The sequence below is a fragment of the Harpia harpyja genome, chromosome 5, assembly GCF_026419915.1.
Source record: "Harpia harpyja isolate bHarHar1 chromosome 5, bHarHar1 primary haplotype, whole genome shotgun sequence".
In the NCBI taxonomy this organism is placed as follows: Eukaryota; Metazoa; Chordata; class Aves; order Accipitriformes; family Accipitridae; genus Harpia; species Harpia harpyja.
The window spans coordinates 4,773,549-4,797,545 of record NC_068944.1 but is presented as its reverse complement, the minus strand read 5'-3'; the positions used below and the strand labels follow the sequence as shown (position 1 = coordinate 4,797,545).

At 37.1% G+C, this 23,997-nt stretch overlaps 1 protein-coding gene across 2 annotated transcripts in view; it reads left to right on the top strand.

The window, feature by feature from the left end:
* The window catches only part of TMEM245 (transmembrane protein 245), an 87,187-nt gene extending 64,777 nt beyond the window's left edge, over positions 1-22,410 (top strand). For both annotated transcript variants that reach the window (XM_052787583.1, XM_052787582.1), the window contains 4 exons: positions 10,177-10,277; positions 11,707-11,881; positions 14,696-14,890; positions 15,914-22,410. In XM_052787583.1, the coding sequence (XP_052643543.1) occupies positions 10,177-10,277; positions 11,707-11,881; positions 14,696-14,890; positions 15,914-15,959 (517 nt within the window). In that variant the 3' untranslated portion in view covers positions 15,960-22,410. The remainder of the gene's footprint in view (positions 1-10,176; positions 10,278-11,706; positions 11,882-14,695; positions 14,891-15,913) is intronic.
* Positions 22,411-23,997: the final 1,587 nt, after the last annotated feature.

Sequence of the window (23,997 nt, the reverse complement as noted above, 5' to 3'; positions counted from 1 at the left end):
TGTATATTGCTTTACGTACACATGATTTTAAAAAGTTATTCGAAGAATAATACAAACAGATACTCAAATAAAATTTCAGAAAATAATTTATTTGCTCATGTACTCCTTTTCCAAACTTACCTGAAACTATGAAAAGATGTTCATTATTGTACACACATAATTTGGGTCAAGTATGTCACAAAGCCTGTAGGAATTTTACAGTTTAGTATCCCTAATTCATGAGATTATTTAAGGGCATCATCTGATGCTGAAACAAACAGTTCTCTTCTTTACACCATGCAGACTGGTATAGTGTATTTTCAAACACATTGACAGGTTACTGAGGGCTTCCGTGTTTTATATCAGGCAGTGCCAATTTGCTGCCATTCTTTCATATTCCAGATGGCAAATTCTATATGTTCTAACAGCAATTTCTCTTAGTGCATTTTTATTGTTTGCAATTCTGTGACTATCCAGTTTGTTTAACGCTGAAGGTATCTGTAAACACATAGATGTGGGTTGTTTGTGTGTGTGCACACATTTAAGCACATAAGCAAGTTTGCACACAGTCTTTAAGAATAATGTAACTACATTACATCTTAGATACTAGTCCTTCAATTAGTTATTGCACTTATGCAATTATGTATATACGCTGCTTTTTCTACAACACCAACTTTTTTGAACAGTTATTTTTATGTCAGAACTTACGATCTTTATTTGAATGAAAGTTTAGTTGGTATGTGACATAGGCTGTATCAGTAAAAACACTGACACTTAACTTGCATCTGGAATTCAGGTCAGCCAATTAGTTTTTCTCTTTGCTTCTAAGGCAGGCCTAGTAGCTAACTGGGAGGGATGGAGAGACAAGGGTTGGTGAAATAGTTATTAAATGTATAAGGAAGACATCTTCTATTAGGCATTTCTAAGAATAAAGGGATACTATTGAGAATTATTTTTAGTGTAACATATTGCAGGATTTTATGCTTGCATATCTAATAATTCTTTATGTGTGTATTTAAGGTTGCAGTGTATATTATTATAACCTTGGTTAGATTTCTGCTATTTAAAATACAGATTTATTGAAATGTAAGAAGACAGCATGAAGGCTGATATAAAACTTCAGGATTTCCTAACATTTCAGAGATTTAACATCACAGCTTTACCTTTTTGCTTTTTGTCTTATTAGGTTGAATTATAAGGTCTATCCCTTATTTATTCTCTCCACCAGCATAAGCAATCAAAATACCCTCTTCTCTATGCTTGTGATTCATAATTTTATAATGGTAATATTCTAAACAGACTGGGAGTTTCTTAATATAAGACTGCAATGGATCTCGAGCTTTATTGAATCCAGCTAGCTGTTGCTCTCATTGATGAACTTTTCAAGCTAAAATGGGGATCTAAAAGAATTACATCCTTACAAGTGGTGTGCAGAATAATAAATGCTCATTGTACAGTGCCAGTGCATGCTAACAGCTAAGAAAGGCTTGAGTAAGGCTAAAGGGAAGACTGACTGCATAGCTGAACAGCAAAGTAACAAAGGCCAAGGAAATTATAAACTATCCTTTAAAAAGCTGAAGTTTTAGCTAAATGAAGAAAACAAAAGGATCATAAACTTTAGCAGATAGAAATAGGCCTAAAGCAGGGGGGTGGGGGGGAGTTAGATTCATTTACTCAAAGCTCCACAAAATTCTATTAAACCAAAATACCATTTTTCATATGCAGCAGAAGCAAGAAGCACTCGGGGCGGGGCTGGGGGATGACAAGGAGTACTCAGCAACAGCAAGGCTGCTGCAGGCTGTTGCAGGGGGGAGGTAAATTGATGCTGTGTTGTTCATTGCTATGCAGGTAAGTGGAGGGAGTCACATTGTAAAACCCTTCTTATGGGCGAGCTGCAGCAGAATCTCTCAGAAATTAGTAATTGTGGAAGAGGCTGTAGAAGGAACAGACAAAATGAGCAATAGCAAATTGCTGAGAGTGGATGATACTAACTCACCAAAGAAAACTCAAGGGCAAAATAATAATTAAAAAAGAAAGTTCCAGGGAACCCAGGAAGTACAGACATGTAAGCTGGACATCAGTACTGTGCAGCTTAGTAGGAACTAAAGTTAAGGACATACCAGCACCTCGTGAGTATGATTTAGTTGCAAAGAATCAATCGAGTTTTCACAGAGAGAAGTTCTGGCTTACTCTTCATGTTTTTTGAAGTGGTCAGCAAGCAAGACCATTAATAAGTTGATCTGGCTGCTATGTTCTACTGAAGTTTCGTAAAGGCTTTTTACAGCATCTCTTTCCAAAGACTTTCAAGGAAATTAAGTAGTGATGAGATAATAGAGAAGGTTTCTGCATGGATAAATAATCAGTCAAAAAGGTATGAAACACAGGGCAGGAGTAAATAACAGTGTTGAGGTAGGGACTTCTACTATCCCATCTATTCATAATTGTCCTGGAAAAGAAGTAGAGAGGGACACCTCACTGATGCTGCAAAACTATTTGGGCTAGTAAGGATGAGGACTGATAGTGGAATTGCAGCAGGATTGTATACAAACTCAGTTAGAAGACAGCAGTGTCTGGGGAATAAAATGACTGATGAAATGTAGTGTAGATGAAAGTGATGCATGCAGGTGAAAACCAGTCCTAACTTGACACATAAACTGATGCCCTCTGTGCTGACTGTTACCACTTGAGAGCTGTATTTTCAGGTAGGCATGCTAGCTCAGTGCTTGGTAATACTTAAAGACATCTGCCAGGCATATCAATCATTTAGATTTGTTACAACAGACATAGACAACAGAACCACAGAATATTACTGCCATTGTATGAGTCTGTGGTTTGCCTATACCCTGAATTAGTGTGCCATTCTGGTTCCTGCATCTCAGAAAACTAGGAGGGCAACAAGACTGATTAGAGGAATGAACGTATACATCATTTTCTGTATGAGGAGTGACTGAGCTGGTTAGGACTCTCCAGCCTGGAAAAAGGACGTTGCACAATTGAGGTTTGCAGAGTCAGAGCCAGCGTGGAAAGGATGCCTTGGTTGGACGGCTCATGGTCTCTTCCAACATAAAATCTTGGGATCATCAAAAAGCAAGCAGGCAGTTTCAAAAAATAAGAAAGATGTGTTGGTTCATGCGACAGGCAGTAGACATGGGGAAGGTCTTGCCAAAGAATGTTGGAGCTGCAGCAACTTGCAGGATTAGACAGGGCTAAGAATAGATATTAATTGAGGATTACTAAATAGACAGTCTGCATGAGGTTCACGATATTCCCTGAGGTGGAAATAGAGGCTGGAAAAATGTTCAGGGGGATTGTTAACTAAGTTTGTACTGTTTTGTTCCCTGAGCATCTGCTTCTGGCCTCTACTGGAGATGGGATGCTGGCTAGACAGACCTTTAGTCTGAACTAGTTTGCCTTTTTATATGTTACGTTCCATGATCCATATTAAGAATAGTTAGGTATTGCACTTAGTAAGCATTGTGGTCTGCTCGTGATAAAAATCTGGAAATGTTAGAAATAGTTGATTCAGAAATAACTAATGCTCTCAAATGTGCTTCTCGGAAGAATAATTCTGAGTTTATGTGGTATATGTGACTAAAACAGGCCAAAATATTTGTAATTATTTTTTAATGACTATTATGAATACAAAAGTATTGCAAAAAAATAATCAGATCTAGAATTTCTTGGAGGTTGGACTAAATGTTAATTGTTCTTCTTCAGAGCATATAGCCACTTCTCTGTTAGAGAAGAAAGTCTGTTTGCTGCTGTGTCCTTCGGACTAGTTACCACTGTTTAAAAGTCTGAAGTTTTGATGCAGTCACTGGAGCCTTGTCCTGCCTTGAGAGGTGCAATATTTGCGTGTTACACCATTTCAAGGACCTGTGCTTTGTTCTAGACAATACCACTTTATGTGATTAGTGTCATTACTAGCCTCCATATGTTGGAGCTGTTACATCTCTTTGTTCAATTGTATCATTCCCAAGGAGAAAGTAATTTCAACAGCAAAACTGTTGAAATCTTGTCATGGAGTTGTCTCTGAAAAGCGTTTGCATATTTATATTGCTCCTGAGATGATCTTATTCTGTCAAGAAACACTTAACTGCCACTTCTGCTTTGTTCATAGCTGGAATGTATCTTAGTGCTCTTTGCTTATTTTCATGTGTAATTTGAAGCTGAAAAATGGTGAGGGTCTTTTTTATTCCTAAAAGAACAAAACCCTTAAAAGAAGTCAAAGAACAGCTTAAGAGTTTTTTTGCAAAAGGACTTCTTTGAGTCATTTCATTCTTCAGTGTTCTCCCGGTGATCACTTGAAATTTGGGGGATCATTGTAGAAGAATACTTCAGTCCTTTTTAAGATAATAGCTGTCCTTTGGTTGTCACTGGTAGCTTGGCTTTTGCAACAGATCTTGGTGGTGTCAGAAGGAAGAAAATGAGTTACTTGGCTTTGAAGTTACGGTGACAGCGGCTGTTAGTTTCAACTGGGATAAGACAACACTGTGCAAAGAAGAGTTCCTGCCCTCCAGCTGCGAGAATGCTGGCTTCTTTCCTGGTGTGAACGCAGCTATTTATGCTACTGCCCTATGAGTTGGATGGGGAGTAGAGAGCTGAGCTAGTTAGTTAAAACTAACCCAGAAAAAAATAAGTATTAGCTCAATTCATTGTACAAACTGTTGTGGCATGTAAAAGAGAATATGCTGGCAGGTGGACAGAGGAAGGATGGGGCAGAAATAAATGCTTGAGAACAGGGGAATGGGAGGGCTCTTCTTGCAATTCTGAGTTAACCTGATTTGAAATAAATTGTGAACCTGCTGTGAAGGTTGGAATGCATTGCATTTGCTTTTATACCTTGAACCTTCTACTTTCAAGATGTAAAGGTTGTATTCTCAAAGAAATTGAGTAGCTGGAGTTTCTTAAAGTGTCATTTTTGAATTAGTCAGCTCTGTATACAGGAAGATTTTGCAACAAAGATGTATTACAGTCCTTGTAATGTCTACTTAGAGAATATGGGAAAATACCAAACATCAGTGATGTAAAGAAGATGATGAAAGAGTGACATTGTCTTTTTCTAGTAGTATTTTTGGCTTAGGCTGTTCCTGTTTTCAAACTTGCATTTTAATTGGATTGTAAACCACTGTACGGCTTATAAAGTGGTTTGTAAAGTATTTAGGGAAATGCTAATTCTTGCAAATGTTTCCAAAGACAAATATCACTTTTGTCTAGTTTTTACTCTTACACCCATTCAGTGGCCAGGGTCAATATGGCTTCGTTATAAATTTAGTATAGTAACCAGTAAATCTCTCTTCTGAACTTACTAGATACTTAGTCTAATCTTTCTGGAAACTCCAATTCTCATCATTTCAGCCCATATGCTCTTCTTTCCTCCAGTGCTCTGGGGACAGAGAGATCTAGAAAATCAAATTAACTCTGAGGTCAAAAAATGGATGCTCTGAGTTGAAGCTTGAAGTATGTTCTGCATCCCAGGAGTCTTCACTTTTCTGCCTCTTTCCTTTCAACTGGGGTTGTTGTAGTGTTAGGTTGAAATTCTTGAAATTCTACTGTGTCGCTAATGGTGAACAGACCTTACCTGCAGGCTCTGTGAAGTGAACCTGAATTCAGGTAGACATACATTTAATGTAAACTTCAATAGAAGCAAAGGGGAAGCTGTAGACTTTTTATGGCAAATCAGTAAAAAAGAAAAAAAAAAAATCCACTAAACCCCACAAAACCCATAAAATGAAAAGGTAGCACTTTCCCTTGTGAAATCTACAAGCAAATTCCCTAGCTTTTCAGTTAAGTAGAAAGAACTTTCACCAAAAAAAATACTTAGGCCAGCTATGCAGAAACATTTGACAATTTGACAGAAGTTTCTTCATTTTTAATCTGAATCATGTGAAGTAAGACCCATGTCCTCTGGTTTCTTTTTGTTTTTTAATTTTACATGCTTTTCAAAGCTCAGTAAAATGGAATATGTATGTCTAAGTATGCCTTACACCAAATTGCCGCGAAGTGCTCATAAATTACACATTTGCAGATGAAAGCTCTTGCAGGTAAAGTGGTTCATCCAGATACAAAAGTGCCAAAAGTGAGACATGAGCAGCAATTGGATTTTCTGATTTCTGAAACATACAGTTACTCTTGTGTATGTAAAAGGAAACTGTATGTATGCCAATAACCTATTAAGAGATGAAATTAATTTACTGTCATAATTTCACCAGGAAGGTCTTCATTTTACAGATGGTAATAAATTTATTCAGCGTTTGCACTAGCATACCACATCATCTTTAAGATCTGGTATCACAGATGCAGAGTAGCTGAAGCATACTGTTGATGAAGATTCTGGCTAGTGTTTTCAGCATTATTTTTTTAGCTGCCTTAACCATGAAGTCAAATGGATATGAATTTCTAGAGACTTTAAGATATGATTCTTGTTTTTTCTGACAGAAGTAACAAACATGAGTCTTCAGAGACTTTAGAGTTCTCCTGGGCCACACTTGCCACAAAGTAGGATCCTCTGTGCTTTTTTCTGACTAGTTGAGGCAGACACGAAGGAGCAGGAGCGGAGGAGAATGAGATTAGGTGCAACCTCCTCTTGCTTCCTGCTTGACCACTGGCACCTCACAGCTTCTCAGCACTGTGTGATGCCTTCTTTCAGCTTATTAGTTGTGTGTGCTAGATGCAAGAAGCTAGAGAGATGCTGTACTGTTTTACAGTCTTTTAGGGGTGTATACTATTTTGCTATTGAAATATATTATATATCAACTTGCAGAATGACATCAGACCAGGACATACCTGTTGGTCCATGATTAACTTTTCTGTTATTCTACTAGTGCATCTGTAATGAGTAGTGGACTTAACTGTAAAATTTTCTCACAAGCTGCATGACTACAGCAGCAAAACGCATGGCAGAACTTGAATTTAAATTTGAATAAAATTAATCTGAGGATAACAGTTATGCTTGTCTGAACTGAAATGCTAAAACTGCGTAAATTAGAATGGCAGTTTTGGATGCTTTCTTATGAATGAGAAGCAGTTCTACACTTATACCCTAACATAGTTAAATTTACAGCAATTAATTCTAGCTGTTGGAATCATTTTTCTGGGTGGTTGTCTTTCCTTTGGTTGCCATAATAAGACTGTCTTCCCTTCCTTTGTAGTCTCTGTGGGAAAATCTAAAGTGCCTGCTTGTTTAAAAAGTGAGTCTTTCCTGTAGTTGTAGATGGATATTTTAATTTCAAGTACAGTTGATACTTCAGATACCTGCCTTAAGCCAGAGGCTGGCCTCACCTCCTGTATACTGAAATGTAGTTTTTGGGCATACTTACAGAAGTTGTTAATGCCTTGTTAATTTTACTACAGTACAGAAAACATCTTTATGGGAAAAATAAGGAGATATTTCCAGGAAAGTTTTAAAATATTTTTGACAACTGAGATGTATTTTTGCCACAGTTCCTGTTTGATTGATAGGAAAAAGATTTACTTGAAGATTTAATTATAGCATGTTGAAATCTGGGTTCTCATAGATGCTATTAAATATTCAGATTTAATGCTTCCTTTTAACAAATTGTTCTGGATATGTTGGGGCTTTTTGGTTTTGTTTTGGAAGGACCTGTGGCAAATAGCATTAAAAAAAGTTGAAAACTTTGTGTCACCAGGGAAGAGTTTCAGAAATTGTGAGATACCTTCTTTATAGTGCAAAGGGTTTTCTATGGGACAGGTCAAAGATTTAAGAGACCAACAAGGCTGAGGAAGTTGGTTTGACAAAAGCGTAAGGGTTTAGTGGGAACAAATGTATCTTCAGTGCAACCAGGAAAAGTGATGGGGTTTTTTTGTCACACCCTCATGATCGTTGCCATACAGATAGCACTTCATCTCTCCAGCAGCCCAGAGGCTTCCATTGTGAAGGACCCAGTTGTAATTGTTCATGTTCTAAGTTCTTAAAATCTAACCACAGATAACTTGCATGTATGGATTAAAGTGGTATTTAGCCCTCTGTTTCTGTAAGGTGTCCTTAAAATGTTGATAGATTGACTATTTTTCCCTCCTTTTTTATATGATTTTTATACTTGATGGTTGACAGAATCAGTTTCAATTAATAAACAGGTTCTTGTAACAAAAATATTGTGCTCCTTTGATATTCTCAGAAAGAGCAGAGATGAATTAAATGTCACAGAAAATGCAGAAAATTAAGACTTTTGAGTAGCTAAAGTATGAAAACATCTCGAGTTTTTAATGCAAGCTCACATTTAGCATTCTTACTGTGGCTTTGGTTTTGGGGGTCTTCTCTCCTCCTCGCCATTTTTTTTTTTTATGCCAGAAGCTTACTTTTCTTATAACTAAAATACAGGTGAGTGTTTCACTCTTCAAAATCTGTAGATTCTATATATTTTGGTCTGTGATTTCCCATTTTAGTATTATAGAAGTTTAGATAAACTGCAGAGTATTCAGGTTCTTTTCACCGAGGCCACCACGTATTCGTAAATATTTCTTCCCCTTCTTCACGCAGCACATAATATTTGTCTGTCAAAGGTTGGATTTGTTATTTCAGGTCATTCTTTAAAGCTTGCTTTTTTCCATGTTTTCCCTTTCCCTCTTTTTTGGGGGGAGATGGCTGACAACTGTTCCTAGTTAATCTGTTAAGAGATCTCACATTTTGATCAACAGTGTTGATGTGTGAGATTTATTAGGCACTCATAACTTCCAGTGGGTGAATTTAAAATAAGATAATTTTGATTCAGCAGTCATTTGGGAATCTATGTGTGCCTTTATGTGGTAAAGGAGGGCAAAAATATGCAAACTGCCCATGGAAATAATAATGAGGATAGTCCCCAAAGAAGCAAAAACTGGGAGTCTTGGAATGCTTGCTAGTAGTCCAGAAGAGAAGATTCTACTTAGGTGTTTAATAGCAGAGAAGATTTCTTTTCTAGGAGGCTTTACTGACTCAACAGAGGAAAAAAACTGTGCTCTTAGAGGCTTTAGTTCCAGAAAGGGCCGTTTTCTGTGCAGAATGTGTTCTTCAAAGTGCAATGAAAACCTTTCCACTAAGCATCTGACTCCATGATTTCTGTTGCATGTCTTCCTGTCCTCTCTGCCCTCCTGCCAGAGTTCCCAAAACTGCAAAGACACAAGCAGTGTAATTAAAAGCATGAAATGTAGAATGGGAAGTTAACATTAGCAAACTTTGCTGAGAGGGTGCGTGTGCCACCACTTCTGCAGTGATGTAACTGTTAGGACTGGTCTGAGGAGAGGAACTCAGGGATAGTTTGGTTACCTAGATCCAAGCTAAAATAGTGGTTTCGGGAAACTTCACGCCTTTCTCAAATAAGGGTGAAAAACTGGCATAATCAATAGTGAGACATACCAGTTTTAGAGTATAATTTTTGTGACTGTAGTCCTAAGGCACAGGTTTTCAGTTCAGTTATAGGATATTCCACATGTCTAAGTGCACTAGTGCTGTAAAACTGATACAGTACTTAGCTGCCTGTTTACTGTCTCATGAAGCTGTGGTCATACTTAAGAGAGGAGAACTTTGTTTTGTGGCCAGCATGTTGGATGTAGATTCAGCAGGAATGAATTAGATTACCAGACTTTCTATTTGATTTTTAGTAATGTAACCTAGTAAGCAACGTAAAAGCTAGGAATATTAAGGTATTGAGGCTAAAATCCAGTAGTGAATATGAGGTGGTCAATTATTTTCATCTGGAGAGCCATGTAAGTATGTAGGAAAGTAAGAGTTTAAGCAGCCTATTTCACTTCACAGACCAGTGGTTTTAATCCGATGAGAATGAGCAGGTATAGAAATGTAAGCAGATAAACGAGCGAACAGGTAGAAGTGGAAAAGGGCAAAGAAAAAGTAGTTCATATGTAGAATGGTACTGCTTCTCACAGATAAAAGGTTATTTTTGATGGAGGATGTGGTCTGACGCTTGAGCAGTTTCTTTCAAGGAGTTTGTCCCTGGAACCCATTGTACAGTAAAGAACAGTCTGGGGTTTTTGTGTCTAAATGCCTTAAATGACAGATGTGATGGATGCTTATTCTTTTCATAGGGAGCAAATGCATAAAGGGTTCAGTGTTAGGTTTTGAGTTATGTTATTTGTGGCACTAATGGCTTTGCAGTTTTTCAAAGCAGCTTGTGTATATCTTTATAGTTCCCAGAATCCTATTGCCAATAAAATTTAACAGAATTTCTTTGATTGTTTTAGAGGTGTATTTGATGCTTCCCTCAAAATGGCTGGGTTCTATGGACTCTACACTTGGCTGACTCACACTATATTTGGGATTAACATAGTCTTCATACCATCTGGTAAGAATTTGAACAATTAGAATCTATTTGTAGATAATGTTACATAATTATCTATTGTACAAGATCAGTAGGATTAAATGTTGCTGATAAGATTAGTCTTGAAGTTATTTTTAGAGAATGGCCGTGGGTAGGGTGAAGTCCCTGATTGCTGCCTTACCTCTGAGCCTTCCCTTTTTCTGTTTTCACAACATATCCCCTGCCAGCTATTTTTACTTCTCCTGTCTTTTTCTTTTGCTGGTTGTAATTCTTTCTCCCTTCTATTCAGTCCAAGTCTTTCCAGGTTTTAACTTCATTCTGCCTGCCATGGCTTTTGTTTCTTCCATAGTTGACAGATGCTGATTTTCCAAGATGCTTAAATGCAGGAGGATTTGGTATCATGAAAAGGCACGATAGAGGCATGCTTCTTATTCTCAGTACTGTTGCCTGACTGTATTACCAGCCTCTGGCTTTCTCTAATTGTAGCTTTGGAAATGGCTGAACAGTTTTCACTGAAAAAAATCTTCTCCCCTGTTCCTTTTTTGCCTCTCTTTCCCTAAATATAATAATAATAATAACAGTAATTAAAAAAATGTTGTACATTCGTGTATGAGGGAACAAAAGGGGAAGCTATAAAACAACAAAACCCAATATAATAGAAAATGGATAATAGAATAGATATAATAATATAATAGATATAATAGAATGTATTCTAAAGTACGCCTATCTTAAGGATATTGGGATTCCCAAAGGAATTGGGAATCATTAGACCTACTTAGAAGGTAATTGTTCTTTTTCTTTCAGCTACATGCAAAATCTTAAAAGTTTTTGCTTTCTAGTTAATGAGACCAAGAAAGAGAAAAAAACCTTAATTATTTTTTGTATTATGGTCGTTCCTGTTGCATTAAAATGACAGCAGTACTGCATCACTTTAGATTACAGCAGGTATTTGTATAATCAGAAGGGTGTACACCTGTGTGCGCACACGTGCAGACAGAAGTACGTAAGTCGTGGATTTTGTATTCGCCTGGTTTCTCACAGTACTACCTACATTATTACGGTTGACTGCAGGAGATCCAGTAAGTTACAATGAGACTTTTGCTTGTATACTTTCTTGCACACAGTGGCTAATTTGTAGTTATGTAAAAGTTTGAAATGTGCATGATCGGTATAACTTTAAATTTTTCTGAATTGGTCTCTTTTGGAAGTAACTCCTTATGAGTGACAGTTGGTGAAGCTTTTCTGTATGGGGAATAGCGTAATTTTCTTTTTTTCCTAAAGCACAGCTATAAAACACCAAGAGCCTTATGTGGCACTTCTTCAGTGTCTTATTTACAAGAGTTGATAGAAGTGGGACTACTGGTGTGGCAAAAGTGTCAGAATTTAACTGTAAATGTGTTTGTGAAATATGTTTCTCTGGTCTTTTTCTCACCTCTGCTTTTGTGTGCTCTAGCATTAGCAGCAATCCTTGGAGCAGTGCCATTTCTGGGGACATACTGGGCAGCCATCCCTGCAGTTCTAGATTTGTGGCTTGTGCAAGGACAAGGATGCAAAGCCATTTTGCTCTTGGTTTTTCACCTCTTGCCAACCTATTTTGTAGATACAGCAATTTATTCAGATATATCAGGGTAAGTACATTAAAGACTTTTTAAAGGTAGTATTGTAAAAATCCTTAATGATCATTGACGCCTTTAATTAAACTTACTTTTCGGAAGCATGCGGAACAGTATCTTCAAGCACAGGAACAGGTGTAGTGGTATCACCTCATAGTAAGAAGTCTTACTGGCCTAAGTGCCTTTACTTTCCCAGCCCTCTTTTCTGTGAACTTGGTCGCTCCAGAGGTCTTGAACTCATTCTCAAAGTCAGCAAAATCAACTGTTTCAGTTGGTAAAGTAATTCTAAGAGTACCTTTGTGATTTATCTAATCATTGACTAAAGATGTGTCGCATTTTCCTTTACATCACCTAATGCCAGATGATGCTGCAGAACAAACAAGAAATCCATGAGCTAGTTAGGGACCTGAAAAAAATACTTTAATTTTTCAGAATGGATTGTGAGAATTTGAGGATTTTTTTGAAGCCAGCCTTTGTGTTGTGTCACCGTACCCCAGTGTAAAAATCTATTGATTATGGATTGATCTTTAAATATGTTGAGACAGATGAAACTGCAAAACTGGAGATAGGCTTCTACTGAGACAGTAGCCAATGCTGTGTTGTGGGAGGCAGGCAGAGATTTCTTGAAAAATCTTGCTAGGTGTTTGGCTGCCTCTCTTGACTTGAAATGTCTCCTGGTTTCAGCTTTGAGTTTGTACATAGAGAAACAAACTCAGACTATGAAGACAAAGTCAACGTTTGCAGTTGTATCTGAGTGCAATGAAATGTCCACTGACATTTTCTGCTGCTGAAATATCTAGTGAATCCCTTTATGCAATTCAGACTAGAAGACAAAGCAGCGCTGTTTAACAGAGCTGGCAAAGACGTGAACTGTCAAGTTTCATATGCGCAAGACATGTTCACAACCATGTACAATATAGATAAAAAGCTGCACTCTTCTAGTTACTGCTTCAGTCTTGATCATCAGAAACAATCCTAGTAAACTCTTTAAATTGAGGACTTCACGGTCCAGACTTAGTTACATGCTGGTACTAGTCCCTCATTTGTGCTGATGTTTATTATAGTAGAGTTAATGTAGAATAAGGACATTAAGTGTTTCAGTTCTGTGTTAAGTTAGAAATTAATATTTTTGTTCACCAAATATAATTACACTGAACAGAGAGAACCTAATGATAATATGCGCAATATTAATAATAATTTTCATGGACTGTGGCATTAATTATTTTGCATGAATTAAAGTTAACAGGTGAAGTATAATCAGATTACTTGTTTTTGTTGTTTTGTTACAGCAATAAATCATGGGTAAATTCAAGGCTAGTAGCTATTTAACCAGCCAATAAGTCTTCCACTTATTAGAATACATTTTTCTGACTGTAGGGGATGGAGGCTCTGTTTATTGTCCAGAAAATATATGTGGCAGGAATAGATTTTCTGACAGTGGAGCAAAATTGTATTCTTCCCATTAAATAGAACAGTAAGCATCATTCTGTCTTGCAGATTAGATTAAATCTATTTGAAATAGCTATAAGTAGGTTATGCAGGGTTAGCCAAATGCATTAAATGCAGACTGTAGTCCTATTTCATCAGGTGATCTGTTGTTTAATTTAGCAAACTAGCCAGAAGAACGTTTAAACTGATGCAGATGCTGGAAAAAAACCATTTGAACTTTTCAGAGGTTTAGAAATGAATCATGTGTCTACTGTTGGAGAAACATAAAACTTTAAGGTCAAATCTGTCCCCTCAGAAAAACAATCTGGCCCTACCAGTGGGTTAAGTGTGATCTAGGTAAGACATGACTGAGGTGTGTATGATGTAATAGGTCATGTTTCATGGTCTCATTCTGCACACAGTTGTGATAAAGGCAAAGACTGCCAATGTGGGAGTTGGGTGGAAGTCAGGACCATAGTAGAAACCTGGCAGAAGCTGTTGGAGCTCTAAACTGACTAGCTGGTATTTTCACTCCATTCCACTCAGAATTTAGAGCAGCTTCCTCAAAATTGGGTGCTCAGTTTCAACTCTAGCTTTTCTTATATAATTCCATATTACCATCATTATTTTAGCTATAAAGATTAAGCATGATGAGCAGGTTTTGTGTAAATGCTGTTGATAGGATTCATGTTGTGCACCTGAACTGAAACACAGAAAAGAAAAACGGCATGGCTTACTTGCTGCCATAATAGCTCTTATCAAAAGCTCCACTGGCCCCAACTTTCCAGAAATATTAATATGTTCATAAAAAACTGGTTTTGTTTTTCATCTGAAAACATTAAAAGCTAATGATAACAAACACTCAGTCTGAGGGGTTGCTTTATAACAAAATGAGAAGACATGACTATTTATTCAAAGAATATATGCTGACTGTTCTCTGAAAGATGCAATGCAAGTTGCTATCATTGTGTAAATTAATGTCTTTGCTCAGGGGCACTCATAGTACATATTGCTAGTTGTCTTAAAATTTAACAGTTCTTGACCATAAAGCATGAACAGTCTTTGTAATCAATCATCTTTCCATTTTCAAAACAGAAATGTTTTTGCCATTAAGTCCTTCAGACATTCTTCAGCAGATGTCTAGAAAGTAGCTACTCCATTGTGGATATTACCAGCGTTATATGCTACAATACATTGTTTCATCTGTTGTGCAAATACAGTGCAGAATACGTGCAGTCATTCAAACAGCAGTTTATAGTGTAAATATGGGTATCGATAGCTAGCTATGTCATTTTCTAAGCTTAATAAAACTTAATGATTAATAATTCACATTTTATAATTGATAGTATTGTTGTTTGTTGTTCTTAATTTTATTTTATTCTGCTTGTGCCATAATTCCAGAGGTGGTCATCCTTACCTGACAGGGCTTGCGGTAGCTGGTGGAGCATATTACCTGGGACTGGAAGGAGCCATCATAGGACCAATTCTACTTTGTATACTTGTGGTTGCTTCCAACATATATAGTGCCATGTTGGTGAGCCCAACAAATTCAGTGCCCACTCCATCGCAAGCAGCGTGGCCATTACAGATTTACCGGTAAGTTGTAAGTGTCTTACATGTATGCATAATGTTTTTACATGGATAAGTGTATGTATGCATAGTTATAGAGAATGTGTGTATGACGTTTATATATGAGTGTGCATGCACACCTGCATGCGTATTGAAGTTTTTGGAGAGGATTCAACTATCCAGTATTCTAGAAATAAAAATTATGGTAAAGTAAAATACTCACTGGAACTTGAAAACTTGAAATGTTTGTTTAATGTCTCTCAGCTTCTTACAGAAGGCTCTTTTAGAAAATTCACCGATAATACCTTTGCATCCTATAATTTATATGTTGCCGTTGTGCTTGGAGATGATTGAACATCCTTTTTTCTGGACTGTTATTCACGGATACCTAATAGTCAGTGTTCATTGTCCTTAATAAGAGGCCTGCCTGCAAATATTGCATTGTTGTGTGTTACTGTACAGTACTGCAAAATATAAATAAACATACCTGAATTTAAAAAATGAGGTAACATTATATGCCATTATTCCATTAAAAGTGTGATCTTGATTAATCTCTTTATTGAAGTTAGTGAACGTGGAATATAGAAACGTATCTTTAAACTGTACGGTTAAGGAATGGGATGAATAAACTCCTAATTGAATACTTAATTAGAGTTGGAAATCATTGTGAAGTTATTAATGACAGTAGCCACTTTAATGTCTCTACTGTCTTGTTGAATTACATAGGTTAGCTCATCACACATATATCTTAAAGAGGATTCTGTGCTTGTCAGAAATAATCCTTTGCTTCATTCACATGAATAATGTTGTCATCCTTCATATGGGTAACTTAGGAGAAAAACCACTAATTGGACCTGTCTGTAGTCTCTGACTTGTAGATGTTATGTTTCAAAACTTTCCGTTTATGCTGTAGATAGAGCTTCCCACAGCACGCACGAAAACCTGCATGCGTGTTTGTTTCCTGTTTAACGTGTAGGAAACTAGATATTTGTAATCACTCAACAGATTGGAGTCTTACTTTTTTTTTCTCTCCCCCAACCCCACCCCCAGGTCATCTAGAGAGAGTCCTGAGGAGATGAAAATGGCTGCAGAGTGATGAAGGTGCTGTGCCGCACCTGTTCAACATGAGAGAATCTGTCTTCTGTCTTGAGTTCACAACAGCCATGGCCTTCTGTCCCCTTCCAGCTGTGCCTAGGGGCAGCTCACAGGGAAGCATAGCTTAGGCTTTAGGAGAAACCACTTCTCGAACATCTGCTGGCCTTACATTATTGTGCACTTTGCCTCTTCAAGAGAGAATGTCTACTTCCCATGGCTTTGCATACTAACACACAGTTCAACTGCCTTGTTGAAGACCTTCTGTCTTCATAAAAAGAATAGTGAAGAGGACAGCTATATCCACTGGAGTCATTATCTTATCTGCTGAAATAACTAACTTGGCTTTTATTTATTGGGTTATTTGTGTTATTAAATTGTAGTAACTTTAAAGAAAGCTAATTCCAAAATATTTATTCTCAGTTAATCTGGTGGGAAAAAAGGTGTAAACCACTCGTTGTTAAATGAAAGTAGAATATACTCATTTGCTGCTCCTCAAAGTATTTCTTTAGAGGCTTTGACCATCATCTGTAACTCATAATAACACTTAAATATTACTGTCTTATATGCACTGAAATTTAATGTTGTTGGAGACTGGTATTTCTAGTATCTTCCTGAAATTAGTAAACATGCAACTTGTTAAATGTGGGTTTTCCTCCTATTGAAATAGGAGGACTTGTTTAAATCTTGCCCTCGTTTGCAGTGAAATGTGATAGTATTTTGCTGTTTACCCGCCATCCCAGTGGAGTCATCTTGTCAACTAAATTTAATCAAAGGCCTTAAGCGTTTTCAGGCAGAGGTAATGTATGATTGTCATGTCTACTTCCAGTAATAGGAAGAAGTTGAATGGGGGTTGTTCAGTGTTGGTTTTCAAATGCTGTGGCTGAGTTCAATTAACTTTTCAAACAAATTTAAGGTTATTTCCAAAGAGGAAGGGGAGAGAGCATGGATTTTGGTTTGGTTTGGTTTAGTTTGGGTTTTTTTCCCCTGTAAGCCTCTGGCGAAATATCTTAATAAATTATAAAATATATCTTATAAATTAAGATATATCTTAATAATAAACAGAGTTCTTAAATGCCTGAAATGGTGTGTTGCCTAGGTCACAGCATCAAACTCCTCTAGTGTTTTTCTTCCATATGTAATTTTGCTTTAATTGCAAGTTTGGTGACATTTAAGGCCTTTTGTATTGACTGTTGAAATATTTTGACACAATGGATCTTTATAAATGGATCCTTTTTATAAATAGGAAGCGGGATTTTTGGTAGAAATTTCATACTTGAACAGCTTTTCCACAAATACGGTGAGGCCCTGGGTACAAAGTAGCAGATGCACGTGCGTAACCAAAGAACCACCTTTCAGTTTCTAGTAACTTCTCTTGAATTTATTTCAGAGTTTGATAATGAGTTATACAAAATACAGGCATGCCTTGCATTTATTGTTGACGGTAATGCAACTGTTGCAACAAAAATCTGTTCTTATCTAGCGATAAGGATATCTAAGATTTGTGTACAAACAGCTCTCGGTAACATCGATTTTTGTTTGTTTTACTCAAGTTGCAGAAGTGCTGATAGATGTGGAAGGCTCTTATTTTCCCAGTATTGCATGTATTTTTATATTGTTTCTAAAAATACATTGCCATAGAAAGTGATTGGAAGGTAGTCTGATACTAAGCAAAAAAGTCCTGCTATAGGTTTGCAATAAACAGGCTGCCTATTAAGACACAAATAGCCTACTCCTCAGATTCTCAAAATTAGCTGCTGCAATTTTACAGATGAAATTTTATGCTTAAATGAGGGGTTTCAAGGATGCTGGTTTTACACTTTCAAACTCGCAGGTATGTGTTTGGAGGACAGACTCAGGCTTAATTTAGTGGTTTGACTCAAGTTCATTGAAATACAGAAACAACCCATTTAATATTTTAAATTCTGAAAGACTTACACATCAATTCCAACTAACTGAATAAGAAGGATGTATTGCTTGAATTAACTGTCCTGTACTTTTATTTCCTTGGTTTTGTGGCTCGCATCAAATCTTTAATGCAACACTTTATAATTGTTGCTGGCTGGGGTGGAGGACAGCAAAGAACCTGAGGCTGTCCCCAAGTATTCCTGAAACATTCTAACCAGCTTGAATGAGACCACCATGATACTTGGGAAACTTCTTTATTATATTACTTTTTTTTAGTTCACAGTTTTGCACTGAAATGTTGTGTTCTCATTATAGCTTCTTGTAGAGAGCATTTGAAGAAGATTACTAGCAAGAAGTACACATCTTTAATGTATTTCCAGTTTTCCATTGCTCCTCTTTGCTCACTGGTCAAGGTGTTTCTGTTGACCACATTTGCTATCCCAGTTATTTCTGAGACAATCTTTCAGATTCCTATGGTACTCAACAAAGTCATTTTAAAGAGTCATTCTAAAGCATTCTTTTATTTGTTTTTAAGTTTTCCTCTTCTCCCTTTACCCAACCCCCTTAGACCTCTGCTGTGAAGATTACAATGGTATTTCAGACACAGTTATCTTCAATAATGGCAAATCAGTCAAATCAGCTGAGAAGATCTGTTGCTATTTTGAAATGTTCCTTTCCCAACATGAAGAAAAATAGTTTTGTGGAGAGAATTCATATCTGATGTAGTCTTGTTAGTTTGTCCTCCTTTGAAATGAGGCTTCATATTGATGCTTCCTGTTTCAAATTCATCTAGGACTTGCTATGAAGAACCCTCCATGGTACAGTCTTTCTTAGTAAATGTAGTTTAAGGAGCTCATGCTATGTGCCATGCCTGACTGAGGAACCAATTGTATGGTTCCGTGGTGGTACAGTAACAGTATACTGCCAAAAAGAAAAGAAGAAACAAAACCTCCAATAATAACTTCTTAGAATATGAAATATTCACTGCATTTTGCCATGTTTAGAAAAACAAAACAAAACACCACATTATGAAAAAGCGTACCTTGATTATTTAGGGTTTATCTTTAGTGTCTGATTACCAGTAGAAATATAAGAACTTGTCCTTGCATATTTAAAAATCTATCTTCTTTTCTGAAAAGGGACAGCCTCTTTAAGAGCAGTTTAGTTTAGATCACTCTCACATTAATGTGAAAATAATCAAACTGGTCATTTTGCCTTCTGGTCATTGTAATGTACCAGTTCCTGGTTATATTGCCTCATCTGCATAAGCAAGCAGCAGCTCTCTGGGATAAGTGGGATAAGCTTTTAGATGGCTTGTGGGTTTCAAAAAAAAAAAAGGGGGGGGGGAAATTCCTCACACGCCTGTTTCTTTAGCGGCATTAAGTTTTCTTGGAAGAGACCATCTTTTTCATAATGCTTATATGCGAGAAGTTGATGGCCTTTAGCTTTACTGTAAACAATCATTCCAGGAGCAGGTATTTACTTGTGTTTAGTACATTTAGTATTCAATTTGAACAAAAACAATTTGGAATTCAGAAAGGAATGCTTGTAGTAAACCATAACAATATGGTCTCATGGTATAGTAAAATACAACTGTGCTGGGTTTTATCATTCTCTTCTAGCAAATCAAGCTTGTTTTAAGTAAGTATAGTGCCAAAGGGCTAGTGGTAACTGTTTCTTGAACTAAGTTAGCCATTCCTCCCCTTCCTGTACCTTAGCTGAGCATTACTGTGCTGTAGCAGAGCTAGCAGAAGTGAACGTGTGCTAGTTTACAGCCCAGCGTGTTAGCTTCAGGTCACTGTAAATACTGGCTTAATTTAATACATGAAGCAACAAACTGCAATGGGCAAGAATCTGGCACACATTCATTTTGCCAGCCTTACTACAATATGGTGACTTTCAGCACACAGATGCTGTGACCAGTTGGGAGCAGTAATGACTTATTTTGAAAGATTGCTTTTTTTTTTTAAAGTTTAACATTATAGTCATACATATGATATACATTTTTCAGAAATTAAGTTGATACCCACGTATCTAATAATGGAGACAGCAGTCAGATTATTTCCATGCTCAATGGTATGTATTCGCAGCTCATCTAGTGTACATTTAGGCTTGTCTGATTTCAAGGACTGTGTGGCTTCTCTTCAAGACTTTGGGGAGAAAGATATACTTATGTGTATTTTGTCAGTGATTATTGGATTAGGAAACCCATAATCTCTGTAATTAAACAAAAGAAGAAAAAAAGCATTGTGTAAGGAAGATTGGATGCTGTCTCCAGTATTACACATTGTGGGTATTGGTGTAACTTCTGAAATAGGTATATGGCTGCAGTGTTAAACATCGTTTTCCAGAAAGCCTGAAAATACAAAACTGGATAAAATTGTTCCCCAGTAAAAGCAGCAGCAGAATTGCTGTGCTGCTAATCCCTAGTACTGGTGACAGAATACTGCAGAGTGCTGCCTTTCCTATGGACCTGATAAACTAAGGATGGGAAAATACCATTGCTCTACTGAGACTCTATAGCTTTGCATCAGTGGTAGAAGATGCTCCCACATTGCCTTTATTCAAACATTGTGTTTATATTGTATTGGCTTAAGTTTATCACTGCCGATAGTGCCAACTTTATGGATACTACCTCTGGAAACAGCTACAACTTCCTTCAGAAGGTGCTGAAAGCTGTTGGGATTGGAGTTAGTATTCATTATGTTTCACAATGGAGGTAGCATTCTTCTTCTAGGGATGCAGTAGTTTGCCTTGAAATTTGCAATTTTACAAGAGAAAATTGATTTCCCAATTAAGTAATCTTTATTGAGTGACAGCTGGCATCTCTTAAATCCATGGATGCATCATCTTTATAAACTCTATCTCAGCTTGTATTTCAAAGGGTTTCTTATTATTTCTTATGCTTTGTGGTGAAGCATACTTCGGCAATTCCTTTCTTATTTCTATTTCTACAAAACTGGAATTGCCTAAAACTCTTAACAAACGTTAGGGAGGCTTGACCTTTAACCTGATACTGTTTATCTGTCACTTTTAGTAAAATACCTTAATGCTTTATGGTAAAATTCTCCAAAATTGCTTTTAAGTGATAAAAATGGAAATTAAAAAAAAAAAAAAAATTGCAATGTGGAAAATGAACTTGGTATTTCGAAACCAGAAACAATGCCAGAAGTGATGAGCATATTCAGGGATTCTACACAGGGTTTGTAAATGTATATGTATTGATATGCAGCATTATATAAATACGAGCAGTGTCTGTCCTATTCAGACTTTTACTGACATTTTGTCCTATCTTTTTTTTTAAGATACCTAAGAACAAAATAGTGCCTGTATATAGTGAAAACAAGCAACATTTTCTAGAATTAATGTTTACTTGATAAAGGTTGGGGAGGAGCCGAGCAAATACTGGTAGGGTGGCTAGAACTGTTTTGTTGTAATAAAAAGTTGGGAAAAGCTGTTCTTCCATCTAGTAGTACATTGCTAAGAGATTATTGTTCCTGGAAGTATTTGCATACATCTACTAAAGAGCTGCCAAAATTAACAGGTCATGAAATACGTCTTCAGTTCCCTAGTCTCTTAACCTCTTCCATGCTTTGTCTGGTATCTTGTTTTGAATCTGGTTTAGTACATGAGAGTATTGCTTCATCCTCTTTTTGGGATCGATTCCAGGACCCGAAGGGCACGCTTTGAATGTCCATACTGAAATAGTATGTCCAATTCAGGAAGGAATTGCTAATTGGTGAGTAAATGCATCCTTGATGTGCTCTGCACATGGATGGACTTGGACAAACATAATTCATGTTGCACTGAATTAGAGATTATTCTTTGAATATAGCACTATGTGGCGATACCAAAGCTAGGTTTGAGTTAGAACCAGGGTGTATTTGCTTGCAGCAGGATGCATTTGCAAGGTAATGAAGGCAGAGTGAGTGCTCTAGCATCCGTGTATATACCTGAAGAGTTTTCAGCATGACGGTTTTAAAGCTTTTTCCCTTTAGTAAATTTCACCAAACCAAATCCAAAGAAACTTTTGACATCAGGTCCTAAGACTGGTTAGATGCTACTCAAACCTTACAGCAGATCTTTTGCATTACAGAGCGCGGGTTGTTCTAAAGCGTGCATTCCTACCCAGAACCAGTGGGGATTTGGAGCAATAACTTCTATTGTCTGTTGATGCAAATGTTGTCTGTAAATGTACATGTGATACATCTTCAGAAAGCAACTATGTTCTAAACTAATGTTACCATAGTTGGTTTTGGTACAGTACCTGGTTTTGCATGTATAATATTGAAAATATAACCCCTGTGTCCATCTGTGGCAGAACAAAATGTGTGAGTTAAGATTGAGAAGTACTCATGTAGACTGCAGAGGTATTTGAACTAAATAATTTTGATTGTATGCACCAGTCCTCTTCCTAATAAAAAAGTTTTTTTGTAGCAGGATTAAGAAGCTTTTAACTTAATATTGTATTCACACTGCAGTCCTTTGTAAACACAGAATGGTTAATATATTTTGAAATAAAATGCTGTTAATGTAAAGAAAACTGAGTTTGATTTGGATGATGGAATCTTTGGAATGAGCCACAAAGTTAATCTGATGAAATAACAGGTTTGCTGGAGACGAACGACAGTGGATCTGCAGTCCCTGAGCATAACTTCATTTCACTGAGAGAAGCCGTACTTCTCTCTTTTTGTTTCACATTTTCCACAGGGTAAGGAAGGACGTGCCTCGACGGTAACTGTGGTTCAGCTGACACCTGGCAACTGGCTACGCTGCCTGCAGTAACACAGCCGCGCGTCCGGACACTACAGAAGCTTACGTTCAGCAGCTGTAGGTGATTCAAGTTACTTCCATTATGGCTTACCCTCTGAAATGGAAATGGTAGTTTAGTGTCTAAGCATAGTTTTAGATCATTCTGTTGACTGTAAAGCAAAAGTGATCAAATCCTCCCTGCATGACTGCTCACACCTTTTGAAAAGAGGTATGGCTGATGTTCCACTTCCCATCCCTCTCACTGTTCTGTGACCAGACTCATTGACTTGAAGTAATTCATACAGCACAGTCAATTTTAGCTAATAGCTCTTTAGTTCGCTGAAGGGATCAAACCGTGTTTAGTTTAGTGCGTACAAGGTGGGGGGTTTTAGCAATTGATGCTAGTAACATCATAATGATTTTTTTGAAAATAGGGGCAAGTCTTCCAAGATGCTCAGAATTCCTTTAAAGTTGGAACCAAGACACATGCCTGTAATTGGGCAGCCCAAAGCACATGCACTTCTGTGAGAGCTCCTTAGCTCTCATTTGGGTTTTTTTTAGTGGTTTTAATGTGCAGATACAGTGTTTGTTTTTATTAAGTGAAAATAAGTAGTTCTGTTCAGCACTCATAGCAGATAAAGCTTTATAATGATGTAGCACCAGTGAAGCAGCCTAATTGCTCAGTCTCAACTGTTCCTTCAAAGTAGTTCAGGAGGTATGTGTCCAATATTGTTCAGTAATATTTTGGGGGTGGGAGGGTAGAGAATATGAGTTATCAGGCAGATACGTTGGCAAAAAATGTGCTGAAAGAAATATGTTACTGATGTATTTTGAGCTTGACCAGACATTTAATTTAAAAGAGATAATTGTTTCTTTGTAAGAAGTCATCATCACTTCCAAACTAAAAATTTATTCTTTGGAGAATTCAATTGGCTTGTTAATCTAAGCAAAGATCTTCTGGTACAGTAATTTATATTCTAGTAGATTGCCTTGGAGATTAATTTCTTTCACATACTGATGGCCTTTTTTTAAAAAAGAAAAAAAAGACTGTCTTTCAACCTCAGAACAGAGCTTTGCCTACTCAGGGCTGCAGTGTTTGTTACAATGCCGCTGTCGCTTTTGAGGAGGACATGTACTGAATACATGCAAGCCTCTGAAGGCCTTACACCTTCTCCATTCCCTCCTCAGTTCTGCTTGTTGCAATTTGTTCAGCATTAAAAAAAATTGCTTGGGAAGGGGTGGTAAAAGCCCCTCCATCAGATGGTTTCAGCTCTTAGCATTTAATTAAAATGTGAGAAGATATCTCTGGCAAGTAGGTGGTTGCTACTTGGAAGAGAAATCTGTCGGGTTTTGGGGACTGGTGGGAACTAGAGCTGGAAGAG